Raw genomic sequence first — 21,932 nt, 5'->3', positions numbered from 1 at the left:
TGTCTCTTGTTTTTGGAAAAATTTATCTAAAAATTAAAACTGTAGAGGAAATTAAAGCAGGGAAGACCGAGTTTCTGTGCACGTTCTACCTTAAATAGGGCTGTCAAAAGAAAAAAATCTCAATCAAGCGCAAATAATCAAAATAATAAATTAACACTACATATTTAAACTCCATTACCAAAATGACAAATATACTTTTGCTAATTTAGAAATCTAGGGACTCTAATCCAAACTAAATCCTGAAATTTAAAATTACTGCTCTTTTTGAGAATTGTAAGATTCTCAAGGAACAAAGTCTCAAATCCCTAGTCTATATAAAGATTTTAGATTCTTCTGCCGTAATTTAAGGTAACAAAATTTAATACAGCAAGGACAAATGTGTCTTTCAAGTTTTCCAAAAATATTTGTCATGGCTTTGTAGCCACTTTCAATGCCTCATGTTTTGTATTTTTAAAATTTTCCATTTCTTTTTTTACTGTCTTTGGTTTGCCTAAATCCTCATCGGTCTTTTTTATGCTTGAGCACTCCGTAAACACTTCTGAAATGGAAAGTACACTCCTGGCCAGGCCTGGTGGCTCACACCTGCAATCCCAGCACTTTGGGAGGCCGAGGCAGGTGGACACGAAGTCAGGAGTTCAAGACCAGCCTGGCCAACATGGTGAAACTCCATCTCTATTAAAAATACAAAAATTAGCTGGTGTGGTGGTGCGTGCCTGTAATCCCAGCTACTCAGGAGGCTGAGGCAGGAGAATCACTTGAACCGGGGAGGCCGAGGATGAAGTGAGCTGAGATCACACCACCGCCCTCCAGCCTGGGTGACAGAGCGAGGCTGTCTCAAAACACAAAACAAACAAACAAACAAAAAACGTACACTCCTGAGTTTAGAGGATCTTCACCTTCCCACAGCGAGAGGTATGACCTCAACTCACCATTTTCAATGAAATAAGGCTTTAAAATAATCATTACAGTCCAAAATCCATATATTTACTTTTTATTGAATTTGTTAATGTTACAGAGTTCTTGCACTGCCAAACCATGCCTGAGAATTCAAACAAATGGTACAATGGACAGCCTCATCCACCCATCATACAGTATATTAAAACTTGATTCATGTACATTTTGATATTTTCACAAACTTTTAAAAAGTTATAACAAGAGTTGTAATTTAAATCTGCTGCAGGTCTTCCGATTTCGAGTACAGTATGCCTTTACAGAACACCTCCACTTACTCATCTCTGTTCATTCTTCAGTAACATAACCCCCAACAAAATTTTGTGGGGAAAAAAATGCAGGGAAAATACACAGTTCAACGATGAAGAGCCTTTTAAGGTTTTTCGTTCCCAAATAGTCTTCAGTTTACCAAGAATCCCATTTCTGATTTAATCATTCAACCTCCCCTTGGCTGGCTCAACTACTCACCCAAATAGATTAGAAGGCAGGCATCCTGCCACCTCAAATGACAACACTGTTGCCCAGATGTGAGTTATGTGAGTGGCAGGTCCTGTCAGGAGATACTGTAACCCTCCTTGGAGTCCAATTCCTGCACGGACACTTTCATCAAGACTAAATTCCTATCTGAAAATGCTCCCACATCAAAATAGTTTTACTCACCCACTTGCTTCACTCTTGCCAATAGCAAGTCTGCAACTCATGCATTTGGCAAAGGGATTTATTATAGAGAAACCCGGACTCTGCATCAAGTGGTCACATTACCACTTTCAGATATTTCTATTGAACCAAAGATACAAAACTAGGAAAGTGCCAGATCATCTTGTTAGGTGGACACTCTTCCGTAATCCTGGGTGGCTTCCTCAAGTCCCTCTAAAGGACCCCAAACTATTAATAGGTATTTGAAGCTGTAATTATCAAAAACAGAAGTGCTACATCACCTGTCTTTCGCCCTGACTCTCCAAATGAACATAAAAATACAACAACAAAAAACTAGCCGGGCGAGGTGGCGGCGCCTGTAGTCCCAGCTCCTCGGGAGGCTGAGGCAGGAGAATGGCGTGAACCCGGGAGGCGGAGCTTGCAGTGAGCTGAGATCCGGCCACTGCACTCCAGCCCGGGCGACAGAGCGAGACTCTGTCTCAAAAAAAAAAAAAAAAAAAAAAAGACACACCAAAAGGTTGAAAACAGAGCTAGCTGGGACCATCACTGCATCTATAGAACAGCCAATACCTTGAAAAACTGGGCACAAGAACATGAGGAATTCTTATCAAAGATCATGCACAATCCATGACACTTAAATGGGTTTTAGCTGAGGTTTTGCTCATGTTGCTCTGAATTTGTAAGGACAGATCAGTGAACCCCTTAGCCTGAGCAGAAAGCATTTTCTTCCCACTGCAGTTTACTACACAATTTAGACCTGATTAGAAGAGGCATTAGCAGCACCTGAAGTAAAGCCTCCAGAATCCACTGCCCTTTACATCAAAGGCTATTTGGTTCCACCCTCAGGATTGGCATACTCACGAAGACATTTTACAATCCTAATGCATACTTTAGGTTACTTACTTAACCAAGCAATATGCTCTGTCAAAGAACTTATTTCAAGTCAAAGCAAAAAAGGGCTTAATGCAGAACAAAAACAAAACAAAAAAGCACTATCCAAATAAAAAAAAAATTACCAAAAAAAAAAAGTATTCTCTCCCTTACCCCTTCCCGTACTTGGTGGACCCCAGTTTGGTTGAATTTATTTTGTGGTTACCTCAGAATACAATTAAAGTTTAAATTACAAATCACAGCCCTACACAGATGATCTGAACACATCAGTTCTTTTCAGCGGCGTGTTCCGGGAAGTATAATACAGCCACAGCCTACTACATAGAGTATTCCTTAAGGGTAGGGCACAGGACAGGTTAATTAAGGTCACTTAAATCTTCATCTTTTACAGCAGATCAGAACCCAGATGGCTGACTTTTTATGCAGGATTTCTGGTAAGAATCCAGTAGAGCTGGTTGCAAGGTTCACATCGACACTTAATAGTTGTAATCTTCTTATCCAGAAGTTGTGATCCACATGAAGTCCACAATGAGTGCAGCAAATCTGAGGTAGTCAACCCTTATGAAGGCTCAGTATCTGAACATAAAAAGATTTTGAAATGACCACTGGCTGCAGGTTTTGGTTTTTTGTATTTGCAGAGTAAATATGAAAGAACACTGCTTTGAAACTAGTTCACACATTTATATAACAATGAAAATTCCCCTAAATCCAATATGCATAGAGCACTCGCAACACTTTAACTTCCATAGTGCAACAGGGCCGGTCACGAAACTGAGTGGTCTGCATCGGTGTCTGTAGGTCCAGCAGAGATCAGATGATGACTGACTGTTGGTGGTGGTTAGCTGCAGTCTAGTTACCTCAGAAGGGTTAGCAAAGCCCATTCCTTAATTGTACTGTGAGTGGCTGCTTTTCTGATTTTCAAGCACAGCATACTGGTTGTCTAGCTGAAGTTTAAGGGCCTGGGTTTTTGAAACCTCATCCCTACCTCTATTTTTGTGTCTTACTACTTCAAAGCTCTTCTCCATTTCTTTATCCCTAAGGGAAAAGAAATGTAATCAGTAAATATTTTTTCTTCACTAGGGTTTTTGAAAATACTCGTCCTTGAATTTAAAAAAAAAGCCACCCCTTAGAAGAATCCTGGGGAGGGGTAGGAGTGGGCGTATATAAAATCCTTATCAAACCATTTTAAGGCTTCAATTGGAACAGAAAACACAGAACGCTGTACTGAAGCTCTAGGGTCCTATGTTCTACTGAATAGTATTAAATGTGACCCTATTTCAGGACAAACTTGAAGAAAACTGTTAAAAGCTGTGTGATGACATTCCTCCTAAGACTTCCACTTTTAGCAAGTAATAGATAATACATCTCTCTCTTTATGCACAAGGGTAACAATTTTCTCATTCAAGTAAATTCTACTCATTCGTCAATGATTTCTCCTCACATCAATTTTGTGGGAGTGGATCTGATTAGATCAGGTAAAGAAACTTGAGTGTGGTGAATCACTGCCCTCCCAAAGGTCCCTTATACATTTTTTAAGACAGAGCAGAGGAGCAAGTCCACGTGGAGGTTTAAATTCATGCCAGCTGTGCTCTCAAAGTGGCGAAAAGGCTGGGATTTATTCTAAAAGCCACCCCAAAAAACATTTCCATCTGATGTCATTTACATTTCTTCCCATTTTATTTATTTTAAAAAATTCATGTCCCTAAGTAAGATGTAGATGTGCCATATGTAGTCATTTAATTCCAGGTAGCATTCATTTTAAGTACCTGCTGAAATAAGATTATTTTAATATTAGATTTATAAATGCCAACATCTTCTGTCTATAGTCACATTAACTGGGAATATAATTACACAGCGTTTTTATATTTCTAGTTTCCGTATTATAAGGAGCAAAAGCCACTTAATTATAAGAGAATTTTAACTACATTAAAACTTGTCATTGCTATAAAACAACATAAACCAGGGCTAAGAGAAACTTTTGCAGACAGAAGTCAGTCTCCAATGCTCTTTGTCCTCCCCCTTTCCTCCCTTCTAGGTATATAAAGTTCCATCCTGACTCTTAGCTGCCTGTCAGCTGAAGCTCAGGCTTCATTAGTTAAGGAATAGTCTCCCTTGGGTGGGTAAGCCCTATATCCCACTCCCTGCCAAGGAACAGAAGTCCTAAACAAAATGCAATTACTTATAGTACTTACTTCCGGCTTTCTACGTGCTTGGCAGTTGACTGCAGGGATGGGAACTGTGTATCGCTGTAGATTTCTGGTGGTCCTTGTGGTGTTTTTCTTGTTGTGGTTAACCTGGCCCCAGGAGGCCTATAAACACCACTAGTCATTGCCGGTTCTGGGGTTTCTGTAACTAATATTTTAAAACAATTTTTAGATAAACTATTCAAATATTCAGCATTTTAATAAGCTATTCTTGCATTCCCAATCATTTAACAATTACAGAAAAAACAATACCAGGGTCTCTGGGTCAGACAACAGAAGGAAAGTTATTTCAGAAAATGTCTAAAGTGAAAACAGGCCAGGTGTGGTGGCTCACACCTGTAATCCCAGCACTTTGGGAGGCTGAGGTGGGTGGATCACCTGGGGTCAGGAGTTCAAGACCAGTTGGGCCAACATGGTGAAACCGTGTCTCTACAAAAAATACGAAACTTAGCCGGGTGTGATGGTAGGCGCCTGTAATCCCAGCTACTCAGGGGGCTGAGGCAGGAAAATGGCTTGAACCTGGGAGGCAGAGGTTGCAGTGAGCCGATATTGAGCCACGGCACTCCAGCGTGGGCAACAGAACAAGACTCTGTCTCTCAAAAAAGAAAAAAGAAAAGTGAAAACATTCTATTTTTCTAGGGTAGTATTCTAACTCCTCCTCCATGTACAACTTTAGTAATCTACGTAAATGGTGAGTTCCACAAGCCAAATTACTGGAAGTAGAAAAGGAATCTGCTGGGACTGGATGACTGGTCTCATCAGGGACTGCCTTTCAGAATAGGACTTAAATAGTCCTCAATTTCCCTACCAGTAAATATGAATTACTTCTTTACCTAATTGGTGGACTGATTAAGACGCTATATGTAAAGAATTTATTTAATGAAATGCCAGTGTGGTTGTTTTTTTAAGATTCTAGCTGGGGCTGGGCATGGTGGCTCAAGTCTGTAATCCTAGCACTTTGGGAGCCCGAGGCAGGCAGATCACTTGAGGTCAGGAGTTCAAAACCAGCCTGGCCAACACGGTGAAACCCCATCTCTACTAAAAATACAAAGAATTAGCAGGGCATGATGGTGCATGCCTATAATCCCAGCTACTCGAGAGGCTGAGGCAGGAGACTAGCTTGAACCCGGGAGGTAGAGGTTGCAGTGACCCATGACTGTGCCACTGCACTCCAGCCTGGGCAAGAGAATAAGACTTTGTCTATTGGAAAAAAGAAAAAGACAAAAAGAAAAAAAGAAAAAAGATTCTAGTCAGGCATGATGGCTCACGCCTGTAATCCCAGCACTTTTGGAGGTCGAGGCAGGCAGATCACTTGAAGTCAGAAGCCAGACTCTCTCTCAAACAAAACAAAAAGATTCTAAAGATGATTTAAAAACATAAGACCGGGTGTGGTGGCTCACACCTGTAATCCCAGCACTTTGGTAAGCTACAGTGGCGGGACTGCTTGAACCCAGGAGTTGGAGACTAGCCTGGGCAACATAGTGAGATCTCATTTCCACAATAAAATAAACAGGTGGCATGCCCTGGTAGTCTACTTGGAAGGCTGGGGTGGGAGGATCACTTGAGTCCAAGCAGTTGAGGGGCTGCAATGAGCCACAATTGCACCACTGCACTGCAGCCTGGGCCACAGAGTGAAACCGTCTCTAAAAAATATAGTAGTTATCTGTGATTTCAGCATAGCAAGACTTGGAGTGATAAGTTATTCTTTATGCCATTCTAAATAAAACAATGAGTATACATTTCTTTAAAGTAGTGCTCTTAAACTTTCATTATTGCCCTAAGGAGACCTTTCAGACATCTGTTTCCCATCTGCCCCCCACTCCATAAAATTTTAATACTGCAGATAAACTATACATCTGTTTACGCACTCTAGTCTTTTCGTATGCCACAAATGACTGATAAGGTAAAAGATTCCTTCGCTCTGTAAGAAGCAACTTTTACCCCCTTGAGAATGATAACATCAGTCCTGCTGAGAATTCATGCTTCAAAAAACAGTTAAAGGGAATGAAAAAGACAAAGCACAAGTGAAAGACAAGGGCCCCTTGTCTCTGTCCTTACTCAGCTGTCAAAAATATTTTAAATGATAAAAGCTTTAAGAATTTTCTCTCTCATGAAAACTTTTGGAGTTATACCCAACCCTAGGTAATTACTACTAAAAATCCTAAATGAAGCTTACCTTGGATTCTAGTAAATTGAAGTCTTTTCCTTACCTTTTCCTCAACTAGCAAATAGTTAATATTTAAAGTGAATATTAGAATAAATGCTCAATTCCAATAAATGAAACTGGAATCGACTAGTCTATCTACATATAAATTTTACAGCAACATATAGGACAAAAGTATGTCTTTTAACTTCCAGATTCCTTTTCTTTAGGATTTTAAAGTCTTTAACAAGATACACACACATCCCACTCAACCAGGAATGGAAAGGAGCCCCTCCTTCTCACTCCACCATAATCATGCACCGAGTTGAAAGTGGACCACACATAAAATCATATATAAATTAGACATCTTTCTGAAACTGAAATAGTAAAATTACCAATTACTGGAGCAGGAGGTGCTTGGACCGGAGCTGTTTTATTCCAGGGACCTGAAGATTTTTCCATACCTCCACCACCACCTCCACCTTCTTCCCAGTTATCACCTGGATCTTGTCTCTTTTCATTATCATCTTCTTCCTTTTCACTGTTGGAAAAGCAAACATGTAAATTCATTAAGGAACCACCAAGAAAATTTCCAGTCCAAATCCTTAGTTTTATCCATGATCATCTGTACAACCCTGAAGAAGTCACTTAATCTCTTTCAAAACTGAACGTCTTACTTATTTAAAAAGTGAGACCGGTACAGTGGCTCACAACTGTAATCCCAGGACTTTGGGAGGCCAAGGTGGATGGATCACCTGAGGTCAGGAGTTCAAGACCAGGTTGGGCAACATGGCGAAACCCATCTGTACTAAAAATACAAAAATTAGCCAGGCATAGGGGCACACCCCTGTAATCCCAGCTACTGGGGAAGCTGAGGCAGGAGAATCCCTTGAACCCAGAAGGCGGAGGCTGCAGTGAGTTGAGATTGTGCCACTGCACTCCCTCCTGGGTGACAGAGCATGACTCTGTCTGAAAAAAAAAAAAAAAAAATACTGATGCGCCTCTGTGACAATATGCCTGACGGTTTACAGGACCCCACGTAAGAGCAGGACCCCAGTTACCGCCTCAAGCAACTAAGTGGGGGAAGAGAGAATGATACAACCTGAAATGCAGAGAAGAGAGTCAGCTGAAGGATTAAGAGCACGATTACAAAATTTTCCTTGCACCAAAGTGTACAAACAGGCATTATGGTAAGCATATTTTTAGTGACAAATGAAGGGTTTTGAAAGTTGTATAATTTTATTTGCCAATCCTTTAGCACATGTAACAAAATGCTCTCAGAATTAGAATTCACATTCCAGCAGATGAAAACAAGTATGTGCCGTGTTTACAGAGGATAGAACTAGCCCCTTACATCAGACATATAAGAGCTCAGTCTTTGGCTTTCCAGATGTTATAAATGGAAAAGATACCCTCAGTGGTAACACACCATCTTAAGATTGCTTGCCGTATTTTCTCAATGCTAATTAATTTATTCTTGAATTGACTTGAGTCATAATCTATTTCTCTAAGGCATCTTTGATTATTTCTTTTTGTTGGATTACTTTTTATTATTTTATGTAACTTTACATGTACTAAATTACCAAGTGTATATATCTTTTGTCTCCTGACAAACGGGATATTGACCACAGGAATATTAAAGCATAATAATGGCTAAATCAAACGTCCTTTTTGCAGCTCTTCACCTTGAAGATACACCTGGCAGAAACTACCAACCTTTTCATAAAATTATTTTTCATGACGATGGTGGCTTTTCCTAGGTATTCAAGCTTCTCAACTCCTTCACCATTTTACCTTTTCCCCACCTTCCTACAAAAAAAAGGTTGCTTCCCAAAACTCTGTCCCTGGCCTTCCACTTACCACCCTGATTCTCTTAACTGCATAACCTTGGGAACATCACAGCCTCTCTTGGCTTCTGCAAAAGGATATCTAAGGATGCCTTCCTTCCATTTCTATTAAAACAAGACACCAGCTGGCTATGACCAGCTTGACAGTCTCCTTTAAAGATACTTAGAAAAAAATAAAGTGGCACTTTGGGAGGTTGAGGCAGGCGGACCACAAGGTCAGGAGATCAAGACCAAGGTGAAACTTCGTCTCTACCAAAAAAAAAAAAAAAAAAAAAATATATATATATATATATTAGCCGGGCGTGGTGGCAGGCGCCTGTAGTCCCAGCTACTCGGGAGGCTGAGGCAGAATGGCATGAACCTGGGAGGCGGAGCATGCAGTAAGCTGAGATCACAGCACTGCACTCCCGCTTGGGTGACAGAGCGAGACTCCAACTCAAAAAAAAAAAAAGTGGCAAAATGTCATTCAAAAACAATGGCACTGGCTGGGCATGGTGGCTCACACCTGTAATCCCAGCACTTTGGGAGGCCGAGGCAGGCAGATCACCTGAGGTCAGGAGTTTGAGACCAGCCTGGCCAATATGGCAAAACCCTGTCTCTACTAAAAACACAAAAATTAGCTGGGTGTGGTGGCACACGCCTGCAATCTCAGCTACTTGGGAGGCTGAGGCAGGAGAATTGGTTGAACCCGGGAGGCAGAGGCTGTAGTGGGCCAAGATTACGTCACTGCACTCCAGCCTGGGTGACAGAGTGAGACTCTGTCAAAAATAAAAAATAAAAAATAATGGCAAGGCCGGGCGCGGTGGCTCAAGCCTGTAATCCCAGCACTTTGGGAGGCCGAGACGGGCGGATCACGCGGTCAGGAGATCGAGACCATCCTGGCTAACCCGGTGAAACCCCGTCTCTACTAAAAAATATAAAAAACTAGCCGGGCGAGGTGGCGGGCGCCTGTAGTCCCTGTAGTCCCAGCTACTCGGGAGGCTGAGGCAGGAGAGTGGCGTAAACCCGGGAGGCGGAGCTTGCAGTGAGCTGAGATCCGGCCACTGCACTCCAGCCTGGGCGAGAGAGCGAGACTCCATCTCAAAAAAAATAAAAAAAAAATAAATAAATAAATAATGGCAGCATTGTATGAATTACCTACCAACCAGAGGTGACTGCAGAATTTAGAGGCTGGAGTGGCAATGAGGAAGAGAGGGAAAAGAAGAACAGATCTATCTCATCTACATTTACAGCAAGATTTTACTTACAACTTTATCTGAGAGGAAAAAGGATAGAGAATATGTCAACTCATCCCTAAGAGGTCTGAGAAAGAAAAAAAATGCAATTTAAAAGAAAGAAAAAATATAGCCAAGCCATCCCTCAGTTTTCCTTTTCATTAACATGTAAGAGATTCTATACAGCCATTTAAAATGTAAAGCCTATGCTGACTTGGAGGTAGGATTCATGTCATATAAATAAAAAATTCACTAAAACAACAGCTACGTACCTAATATAAATACAAAAATATCTACAACAATTTTAAAAAGTTTTATAGAGTAGCTCTGAGTGCTAGAATGTATGACTTTATCTTCTTCATGCAGCAAGCAATTAGGAGCAGATTCTAAAGTCAGGCTTCCTGGTTCAAATCCAGGCTCTGCCACTTACCAGCCAGGAAACTTTGAATATGGCACTAATTTCTTTATTCCTCAATTTCCTCTTACGTAAAATGGAGCTGACAACGCCTTAATAATCAGCACTATTCACTGATTATTCCTAAGTAGAAGAGACTACAGATAATTCTTACATATTTATGCTGCTATATTTTTCAAAAAATTTCTAAAAACAAACATATTATTTTTATAACCTACACAAAAAAAATCGTTTTTTATTTTTAAAATTTTTTTAGAGACAGGGTCTTGCTCTGTCACCTAGGCTGGAGTACAGAGGCCCAATCTTAGCTCACTGTAATCTTCAACTCCTGGGCTCAAGAGATACTCCCACCTCAGCCTCCCAAGTAAGGTAGAACTACAGGTGCAGACCACCATGACTGGCTAATTTTACTTTTTTACATTTTTTGTAGAGGCAGGGTCTTGCCCAGGCTGGTCTTGAACTCCTGGCCTCAAGTGATCCTCCTAACTCTGCCTCCCAAAGTGTTGGGATTACAGGAGTGAGCCACCATGCCCAGCCTCACAGAAAGCTTTTAAATAAAAACTCCTATTTGGTCTGACGGAATAGTGACAGTATCTCAACTTGAAGTTTTTTTTTTTTTTTACTGTCTAGTGTCTAACATCTTCTTGCCCTTAGGAAAAAAATTAAAAAATTAAAAAACCACAAATTTAAAATACACCTACGTTACAAACTATTACCAAAAAATAAGCATAATCTATTTAATTAGAGGGATTGTACATCAATAATAAAAGGCACAAGGAGAACAACTTAGTATTTTGGATTCTTGGCCAGGTGCGGTGGCTCATGCCCGTAATCCCAGCACTTTGGAAGGCCGAAGTGGGAGGATCATTTGAGGCCAGGAGTTCAAAACCAGCCTAAGCAACCTGGTGAGACCCTGTCTCTATTTTTTTTTTGAAATGGAGTTTCACTCCTGTTGCCCAGACTGGAGAGCAATGGCATGATCTTGGCTCATTGCAACCTCCACCTCCTGGGTTCAAGCGATTCTCCTATCTCAGCCTGCCAAGTAGCTGCTTGCACCATCATGCCCAGCAAAATTTTTTGTATTTAGTAGAGACAGGGTTTCACCATGTTGGCCAGACTGGTCTCAAACTCCTGACCTCAGGTAATTCACCTGCCTCAGCCTCCCAGAGTGCTGGAATTACAGGCGTGAGCCACTGTGCCCGGCCAAAAAAAAATATTCTTTAATAAATATTTTGGGTTTTTCCAAATGTCCATCAATAATAGACTAGATAAAGAAAATGTAGCACATACACACCATGGAATACTATGCAGCCATAAACAGGGATGAGCTAATGTCCTTTGCAGGGACATGGGTGAAGCTGGAAACCATCATTCTCAGCAAACTATCACAAAGACAGAAAACCAAACACTGCATGTTCTCATCATAAGTGGGAGTTGAACAATGAGAACACACAGACACAGGGAGGGGAACATCACACACCAGGGTCTGTTGGGGGGTAGGGAGCTGGGGGAGGGATAGTGTTAGGAGAAATACCTGATGTAAATGACGAGTTGATGGGTGCAGCAAACCACGATGGCACATGTATACCTGTGTAACAAACCTGCACGTTGTGCACATGTACCCTAGAACTTAAAGTGTAATAATAATAAAAATAAATAAATATTTTGGGTTAAGATTCTGAAATACTAAACTAAGCATGTGGAAATTGTTTAGTCAAGACCCTTCATCAACTGGGCATGGTGGCTCACGCCTGTAATCCCAGCACTTTGGGAGGCAGAGGCTGGCAGTCACCGGAGGTCAGGAGTTCAAGACCAGCCTAACTATCATGGTGAAACCCTGTCTCTACTAAAAATACAAAAATTAGCTAGGTGTGGTGGCATATGCCTGTAATCCCAGCTATTTGGGAAGCTGAGGCAGGAAAATTGCTTGAACTTGGGAGGCGGAGGTTGCAGTGAGCAGAGATCATGCCATTGCACCCCAGCCTGGGTAACAAAAGCAAAAACTCAATCAAAAAAAAAAAAAAAAAAAAAAGAATGACCAAGGCAAAAAAACTCTTCATCCAGCAATTGGAGGGACTGAAGCCGAGAGATGCTTAGAGGGCTTGCCTAAATGCCAGTCAGCAGGGTAGAAATGATTTACATATTTTATTGCTTTTTCATATTTACGTATTTCAGAAAGTATCAACTCTCCAAATGTCACAGCAGAACAAGAAACAAGTTCCAAACGGTTATTTCCATGGGAGACAGGCTGAAATTCAGTGTTTGATCCTAATATATAGCTTCTCATTAGCTAAATTTTATAAATAAACACTACGATACTGCTGTAAATTCATCACAATTCCACATACACAGTCTTAAATACATGTAAGTCTGTAAGGCACTACTGGTAGGGTGAGGAGAATAATGACGATACAAAAGGAAAATTTACTGAATATCGACTATGACAGCCAGCATTCTACCCCACTGTACAAAGTTAAACCTCACAGTAACACTAAGGCAGGCAAGAGACCCACTGTATGTATGTATGAGGAAACTTAAGTACCTTCCCCAGGCCTACAGAGTAGCAGAGTCAAAATAGTATAGGATTCCAGAGGCTATATTATTTCACATTACCTTTTAAATTCATTTTATCCTCTTTATAGCTCTAAGGTATGATGCAGAAATATTCTCTACTTTGAGATTTGAGAAATGCATTTTCTTTAGTAAGGCTGATACGATCACACATCCTGCAGCAGTATATTTATAAAGAATAGAACAGCCTTATCTCTTTACCTCGAGACATGGGAATTTATATATCCTAACTCCCCTTCCCCAACACTAGGGGGAAGCAGCTAAAACAAAAATCAGACTGGACTGAGCTGTTGGAATACCGGGCATCTCACAGGTTTGTCCCGATTATACCTAGCACTGCTGCAACAGTAAACTGGCGAGATAAACATGGCCTGATTAGCTATGCCTGGCCTGGAGGCTTAAAATGTCACTGCACCTCATCCAAAGAAATCTTTCCTGACCCATTCATGGATGATGAAATGCCTCTCCTCTGCCCCAGAGCACCTTGCACATCTCTTTGAAATTATCTACTGTTGTCTATTAGAGCATGACTTATTTCTACAACCAGAAAACCTCACAGTGTCTAGCAAAGTAGTCACGTAAGTATTTGCTAGAATAATCCACCTTGAATAACATGACCAGCTCTACCTAACAGGTTTAAGTCTAGATTTCTCACCAAAGTCTCTAGAAAACCACTGGGCTCCAAGAACTCAATTATTTATTGAAATATGACAAACACTCAACACTGTATGCCTTCAAGAATTAAATCTTTCTAACATTCTCCCAAAAATCCATTTTAAAGATGGAAGTAGCTGGGCCTAGCAGCTCATGCCTGTGATTCCTGTACTTTGAGAAGATCATTTGAGGCCAGGAGTTTTGAGACCAGCCCAGGTAACACAGTTCCCATCTACAGAAAAAAAGTAAGTTTAGTCAGGGGTGGTAACTCACACCTGTAGCTCCAGCTACTTGGGAGGCTGAGGTGGGAGGATCACTTGAGCCCAGGAGTTCAAGACTACAGTGAGCTATGATCATGCCACTGCATTCCAACCGGGGTGACAAAGTGAGACTGTCTCAAAAATATAAAAAAATAAAAGATGAGAGGCCTACAGGGCCTACAAACAACCAAGAATCTAACTCAAGTGACAGCTTCCTTTATAACCACCTCAATGGCTTCCTGCTCAAGAATTTGTCTATAATGGCACGATCTTGAGTAAGATTAATTTAGACACAAAATTGGACACATTAAGTACCCTGGTACTTAAATATTGAGCTGGTTGGTAAATGTGAAATAGGATCTTAATATACAGCATGTTTGCTGCTAATGAAAACTTTCCCCTTTCAGTACAGGTAAAGGCCTAACATGCTAACTACAAGGACCAGGGTCAAGAACTTTAAGATTGTATGTGACATCTGGCTGGGCTCAGAGGCTCACGCCTGTGATCCCAGCACTTTGGAAGGCCGAGGCAGGCGGATCACCTGAGGTCAGGAGTTCGAGACCAGCCTGACCAACATGAAGAAACTCCGTCTCTACTAAAAGTACAAAATTAGCCGGGGGTGGTGACACATGCCTGTGATCCCAGCTACTCAGGAGGCTGAGGCATTAGAATCGCTTGAACAAAGGGGTTGGAGGTTGTGGTGAGCTTAGATCGTGCCACTGCACTCTAGCCTGGGCAACAAGAGCGAAACTCTGTTTCAAAAAAAAAAAAAAAAAGACTGACGGTGATATCTGCAGCTAACTCTCAGTATACTGAGAAAGAGAATAAGATAAAGCACATGTAGCAGAGATTGGTGGATGAGCAGATGGGAAGGAGAGTTTCTCAGCGTTGCAGGTTAGTGGAATACCTCTACTAGGATGGCCACTTCGGGCCAGTAACTAGATGCTAAGAAAACAAAAAACAATATAAAAGCTAGTCTACTTCAGGTTGAGCAGAACTTAAATGCTTGTACTAGCTGATATTTACTTATGTCCCTGGCAAGGATGAAGTATGTAAGTTATTTAAGACACTTTTCATGATCTCAAGAGTAACCAAAATAGATCAAGACCAAAATAACCCTGAAGATGAACACGTAACTTATAGTCAATAACAGAAAAAACACAGGTTCTGTTTAAATAATATCCATAGTTTAACAAAATCAATTTCTAATCATCAGTGAACCTGAAACCAAAATTTTATCTTCAGAAAAGTGCTACTTTTGCCAAGTTCGACATGGCCAAACACTATTCTTCCGGTCACTCACGTTTTCAAGAATCTGCAGTCACTTAGGAAAGAAAAGACTTAAGAAGAGCCAAACTTTACAACAGAACAGGAGCCACACACACAGGCAGTTCCACCACCTCAAATGGTAAGAACCTCACATTCCCTCCTCCCCCATTCTTTACAGGTCAAGCCCCAGGAGACAGAAAAGAGGAAGATACATGAAGGAAGCCAACAAGTGGTTGGGAATCAAACTTAAGTCTAATCACTTCTATTCAACACCACTACAAAGAAATCTCAAGAGTGTTGAGAAGCTACCGTTCCTGAAAGTTTCCCATTATCAATCAGGGGGTTTCACTTTGGCTAAGCTCACAAAATGATGTTTTCACAGGACATTAATATCTAGCTGTGGTAGGTATTCAACAAATTATTAACCCTGCTTTTTGAAAAAGTTATCTAAAGCTATGGATACTAACATCCAGAGAGGCCAAAAGACAGTTTTCAGTTAAGGAAAGTATTTCCTCCACTGTGCCTCGCACTCACTGGCATTGCTTATAAAATGCAAGCTTCAAACTGGAGACAGTTTATCAAAATCCATTTTTCTTTAAACCAGGAGCAAAGGATTTTTTAATCTTAAAACAGATCCATATCTTCACTTGTTTTTTTCCTACTTTATGAACCCTCCAAAATATGGCACTTACTTAGCATCAAAGTTGACTGCCATAGACTGGACTTGACAAAATGTTAATTTCAAATCTTCTAAACTACTCAATTTTTAAAAATTACTGTTTGCTTGAACTTTAAAAAATAACATGTTTACACATATAATTCCATTCCTATTAAGTTTTAGAAAAAATCATGGCTACTGGTTGTGTTGAAGATGAATGCAGTGAGTAGGTGTTAGGAAGGGAACCTTGTTCTGTATTAGTAATACTCAGTTTCTTGACCTGCGTGCTTATTGCACAGGTTGGTTGCACTGTGTGAACACATAAAACCTCTATCTCTCTTTAAGTATGATATACTTCAATTACAAAAATACATTCACTGGCTTATTGGAAAAGATGTGAAAAACATCCACATTATTTTTGAAACCAAAACTAAGTACAATCACCGATGTTAACAGTGAAAATTCTGAAGTGACAAAATCCATTTTAGTTGTCTCAAATGAAAAGGCCTAACCAGAACTGGAAGTAGGCAAGCTCTCACAGGATTTTAGAGTCAGCAGCTAATTTGATGAGCACACGGAAGGGCTGCCTTCATGGAGTGAGAAAGAGTAGACAGAACCCATTTGAGTCCTAATAAGCATATCTAGAGCACAAGGCTACTATGATGCTGCTTTGGGGCTAAAGGAAAACCTAACTTGTATCCAGTATCTGTCCTAAAGGTTATCTAAACACATTTGTAACCATACCATACCTTATTTGCATTGCCTGAACCCTGAGGCCGCTGTAATCAACCTCTTTTTGCTCTAATTCTTTCCATTCATCTTCGTCCTGTAAAACAAACGCCATTTGATCAATTAAAGCTATTTGTAGACATATAACTAAGCAAGTAACACACTACGAAAAGTGGATCAAGTGGCTGGAACCTAAACTAAGTATGCACTTATATTCCGGTCAAAGCCCTTGCTTCGTTCTGGGGCAAACTAGGCTACATGGAGGACAAACATGCTCGCAGGCTAACACTGTACTTCCGCTGGGTTCCTGCATGAGAGCTGTTACTTTAAGCAACTAAGAAAAGCCCAAGGAAGAAGTCAGTAGGAATTTCACAACTACATTTCTAACCCAACCTTGCCACTGAGACTTTTCTTTTTCTTTTCACGGGCTTAGAGACTAAGTCATCACAAAAGAGCTGTTACAAATGCGGCTGCTGAAAGCGAAAATTCAGCTCAAACTACTGGGCTGAGGTCAGCACAAGGAATTACTCAGCCTAGACGTCACCCAATAAACGCTGCTCTGTGCTGGGCGCTGCGGCCCTAGACCTAGTGCCCCTGGAGGGTGGCGCCGCCCGGGCCTTGGCTAACGCCGAGCGACGCGGGGTGAGAAGGGCGGCTCCAGGGCGGGTGTCGAAAGGGGTCCCGGCCCCGGCGAGCCCTGCCCGAAGTGGGGAGCCTGCGTCACGTGGCGGCCCTCGCCCGTCCGCCCGGCCCCCGCGGCCCCTCCCGGACGCTTCCCCGGCAGGCGGGGGCGGGCACATGGGGCGCCCGCGCGCCGCCCGGGCCCCGAGTGCCGGCCTCGCGGCCCCTCACCTTCGTCACAGCCTTGGTGGCGGCCCCTGGGCCCGCAGTCCCCGCGCTCGCGGTCCCGCCGTCGCCCGGCCGGGTCCCCGTGCCCGCCCCGCCGCCCGCCGCACCCGCGGCTCCACTGCTCCCGCCGGCGCTGCCCGCTGCACCCGCGGCACTCGCCGCCCGGTTGCTCCGCTCCTTCTTCTTCTTCTTGTCCCTCTTGGCAAAGAAGTTGTCCAGGCTCCGCTCCTCCGTCTCGGCCATGGCCTCGGCCTCCTCGACCTGGATGGGTGGGGCCGACGGCGGGCGCGGCCCGCGGGGCTCCGAGCTCGGGGTCGGGGCCGGCTCTGCGCTCACGCTGCCGGGCACGGCGACGCCTCAGCCCCGCGGGGTCGCCGAGGCGTGCGCGGCGAGGCGGGCGGCTCCCCCTGCGAGCTGGCGAGCGGTGGTACGGTCCGCCTGGGGGCTTGCGCGCCGCCGCTGTCGCCCGAGGCTGCCGGGGCTGCCGCTGCTGCTGCGGCGGCGGAGCAGGATCCCTCTCTCCCCACAACCTGAGGGGAAAAGGCACGCGCGAGCCAAAGGCTCTGGCGAGAGTGCTGGGCTAGCGGCGGCGCGTGCCGGAGGAAGACGCGCGCGCGCGCGCGCAGGGCCGGAGAGGAGGGGAAGGGGGTGGGGAGGGAAGGGAGGGGGAGGAGGGAGGGCGGGCCGCTAGAAGAGAGAGGCAGCGCCTGCGCCTGCGTACTTTGCTCTGCCTGCCGCTGTGGGACCGCCAAGGGGCGGGCGGCGGGTGGAGATGGAGGCGGAGCTGGAAAGAGAGCCAATCAGGTGCCAGGACGAAGCGCTTAGGTGACAATCCGTGACCCAGACGGGGCGGAGTCCAGGAATGGGGGCGGGGAGAGGAGGGCATATGCAAAGTAAGTGACGTGCCTGACGATTCCGCTTTCCCGATTGGCGGAAGGTTTAGTCTTGAGGGCGGGCATTTTGAGGGCTGGTTGATGACTTGGCTAAAGAGGTCTAGCAGGAGGGGCAGTGGGTTCCTTTTGGGCGCATGCGCAGGATGCACGTGTGTTTCCTGGCCCAGAACAAACCGTGGCCCCAGAGTAGTCGTTTGAACTTTCGCGAAACGGACAGGCACTACGTTAAGGCAACTGTGTTAAAAAATTGTTCCTCTCCTCTGATCGTTTCTGTACTTCCACCCTCTCTGGTGTGGCAACCATTACTTTTTTTCTTTACAGGTTGTGAAAGTGAGAGGAGCAGTGATCCTGAAGTTTAGGTCCCATTTATTAAAAGATCTTTCATAGGCCGGTTGGTAGGTAGGGATTTTGTCTGAACTCTACCCTCTGGATTATGTTTACCAAGCTCAAGTTCAATAAATCCTATCTTCAACTCCCTAATCTGTAAAGTGGGTATACTAGCTCTTACATGATACGGGGGAGGGAGGGAAGAGAATCAGCATTAGCTGACCAGCACATTGCTTAACGTCCTGACTTGAGTCTAGATGATGATGCAGTTTATCCTTAGCTTCTATCCCTGATAAAAGGAGGAGCCTGTCTTATCATAGGGGTGGAGACCAAAATGCCCAGGCGAAAGCCCTGTTTAAATGGGTTTAAAGTCCATTTAAATACCCTTGGGGCCTTGAAAATGAAATGAATTCTATATGCAAAAGGTGGTCTAAAGTAAGCTCTTAAACTTTCTACTTCCTCCTTCTAAAAGCAGGAGAGGGAGCTGTCACAACCACTGAGGAAATGACTCAGACAAATGTTGGTAGCCCTATGGGGTAGATAGAACTCAGCCAGTAAATGGAGTGACTTCTTCGCCTTTTCCTTTACAGTTACCCCATTAAAGTTTCTCTTTTCCTACCCCCTGCTTACACTGCTATTAAAGAACTAACTAATGGCTGAGCGCAGTGGCTCACACCTCTAATCCCAGCACTTTGGGAAGCCGAGGCAGGCGGATCACCTGAGGTCAGGAGTTCGAGACCAACCTGACCAAAATAATAAAACCCCATCTCTACTAAAAATACAAAAATTAGCCGGGCGTGATGGCTAACGCCTGTAATCCCAGCTACTGGGAAGGCTGAGGCAGGAGAATTGCTTGAACCTGGGGGACGCAGAAGTTGCAGTGAGCCGAGATCGCGCCATTGCACTCCAGCCTGGGCAACAACAGCGAAACTCCGTCTAAACAAAAAAAAAAAGAAAAAAAAATCTAACTTCTGAATGTCAAATAAATCAAGGACCTAGCCTTGGTCAGCAAGTAGCTTGGGCTTACACATATGCTATTCCCCAAACATAAACAGCTGCCAAGGTGACTTCCTTCTATGACAACATGTATCTTCCTGTGATGCAGGCCAGGTTTAGTACTGCCCATCACCATCACCCTCCCTTACCATGGCTAATCAAATTTATTTTCTTTCTTTTTTTTCTTTCCTTCTTTCTTTCTCCCTTACTATTTTCTTCCTTCCCCTCTTTCCTCCTTCCTCCCTCCCTCTCTTTCATTTATTTATTTATTTACTTACTTATTTTTTGAGACAGAGTCTTGCTCTCGTCACCAGGCTGGAGTGCAATGGCACAGTCTCAGCTCACTGCAACCTCTGCCTCCCAGGATCAAGCGATTCTCCTGCCTTAGCCTCCCGAGTAGCTGGGATTACAGGTGCCCCACCACACCCAGATAATTTTTGTATTTTTAGTACAGACGGGGTTTCACCATGTTGGCCAGGCTGGTCTCGAACTCCTGACCCTCGTGATCCACCTGCCTCGGCCTCCCAAAGTGTTGGGATTACAGGCGTGAGTCACCACGCCCAGCCCCCTCCCTCTCTTTCTTTCCTCTTCTATGAAGCACTTATTTAGCTATATTTAGGGCAAAGTGCTTTATTCAAAAGTGAGTAATTTATGATTCCTGCCTTCAATTCCCTTATAATCTAGAAGAGAAGATCTAGATATAAATGAGTTCCAGTTATTTATATATTTCTTAAGTCCTTATCAATTCATCGTCTTGAAAGAATTAATGACTTGAGAAAATACACAGAAGGAACAGTCGTTGAGGGCTGACACTGCAGAATTTCCCACTACATTTTTCAGTGTGATTGATGGCATGCTCCCAGAACTTGATCATGTGTAAGAAATTCAGGTCAGGCCAGTAGAGAGAACAGCGTCTTTGTGGTTGTGTCATTGTTTGTAGTAATTCTCTCCTCTGTGAAGCTAGTCCCTTACTCTTTGAATCACCTGCCCTAAAATGAACAGCATCTGTTCCCACCAGTTGCTCCTTATAAATCTCCCCTGCCAGCCTCCTCCAGATTGGTTGCCCAGTGCCCTGAATCCTGCTATCATTATCATCATCACCAGGCACCCCCTCATCTTTGAAACATCCTTCTGCCCTCCCTCTCTCTCTCTTTCTTTCTTTTTCTTTTTAAGAGGCGAGGCTCTGGCAATCCTCCGGCTTCAGCCTCTCCAGAGTAGAGAGGCTATTTTTTTTTTTTTTTAACATTTTTAGAGAAAGGGATCTTGCTATGTTGCCCAGGCTGGTCTGGAACTCCTGGGCTCAATTGATCCTGCTGCCTTGGCCTCCGTGCCCGGCTCCTCCAGTTCTCTCTTGACGGAGGTATCTTCCCCTCTGCTGTTCAATGTGTTTGGACCGTTTGCATCCTTAAAGCAAACAGACCTTCACTTGTACTTGCCAGATGGAAAAGTTGAATAGTAATGCGGACTATTCCCAGGTATTTCTGCACATCTTCCAAGGTTCCTAATGCTGTCTGAACATGGCAGTTTCCCTCTGGGTCCTCTGAAGTGGTACAATCTGAAGGACATCATGTATCTCCCTCAACAAGGACTGCTGAGCTCCAATATTCCATGAGCTCAAGAGCTGGCAAAGGGCAGTTGAGCCCAGCCCCATTGTTTCTGGGTTCTTTTCTGCTGAGCTATTTGTTCCAAGTTCCATTCTGCTACCTAGGCTGGAAATTCCACTCATGCTCAGCTCAAAGGAATGCAGCTCATGCTGGCCAAAGTGCTCACCAGGAAATGGGTGGCTAGAATTCTTCTTTTCATTCCTGTCTTCCTCTCTAACATCTGTAAGGCCAGCTATGTCACTGCCTGAACTGTTCCTCTTTTCAACTGGGGAGCAACTACTTACAAGTCATCTCTTCTGGGACTCTCTTCTTATTCTCTACAGGCAGCTTGATTTCCTAAACTTCAGAGGCCCAGAGTCTTCATTTGGTATGCTAGTTGATGCCTTCCTGGTATTTGCATGATTGGTTTTTTAACCACTCTCATTCATTCACTTACTTATATAAAACATGTATTTAATGAGCACCTACTATATGCCGGGCCCTATGTTAGGAGTTAAATGAGAGATAAACCCTACCTTCACAGAGCTTGTTGTACGCCAAGCTGGTAACTGGAAGGAGATACACAGGTACACCTACAATAGCACATTGAAAACTCTGGAAGGTAGGAATGTCATTGAGCATATAGCCTATATCACACAAACATTTAGCTGATGTTTGTAAAATGAAAAATGTCTCCATTAATCTCCAGTTTTCCACATTAACAGAGGACTGCACAAACCATGGACTCTAAAAGTGTTTCCTTGTTGGCTTATGAGCATAGGCTAACTCTGCCACATATAACAAATAATTCAGCCTTCTCC

General features: G+C 43.3%; 1 protein-coding gene across 5 annotated transcripts; it reads right to left on the bottom strand.

The window, feature by feature from the left end:
• Positions 1-975: 975 nt before the first annotated feature.
• On the bottom strand, positions 976-17,582 carry CDV3 (CDV3 homolog). 5 transcript variants are annotated; one of them, XM_030933952.1, is made up of 6 exons: positions 17,316-17,582; positions 16,484-16,560; positions 7,242-7,387; positions 4,692-4,851; positions 4,266-4,268; positions 976-3,534 (listed from the first exon to the last, which is right to left on the bottom strand). In XM_030933952.1, the coding sequence occupies exons 1-6, from the start codon at positions 17,553-17,555 to the stop codon at positions 3,384-3,386; spliced, it is 777 nt and encodes a 258-aa protein (XP_030789812.1). In that variant the 5' UTR covers positions 17,556-17,582; the 3' UTR covers positions 976-3,383. The 5 variants fall into 5 exon arrangements, with proteins under 5 accessions (XP_030789812.1, XP_030789833.1, XP_030789821.1 ...); XM_030933973.1 differs by lacking the exon at positions 17,316-17,582 and adding an exon at positions 16,857-17,088; XM_030933961.1 differs by lacking the exon at positions 4,266-4,268 and having other exon boundaries at positions 976-4,265.
• Between the last annotated feature and the right edge of the window lie 4,350 nt (positions 17,583-21,932).

This window comes from Rhinopithecus roxellana, chromosome 1, assembly GCF_007565055.1.
Source record: "Rhinopithecus roxellana isolate Shanxi Qingling chromosome 1, ASM756505v1, whole genome shotgun sequence".
Lineage (NCBI taxonomy): Eukaryota > Metazoa > Chordata > Mammalia > Primates > Cercopithecidae > Rhinopithecus > Rhinopithecus roxellana.
Note: the sequence above shows the minus strand (reverse complement) of the source record. Positions and strands in the feature narration are given on the sequence as shown.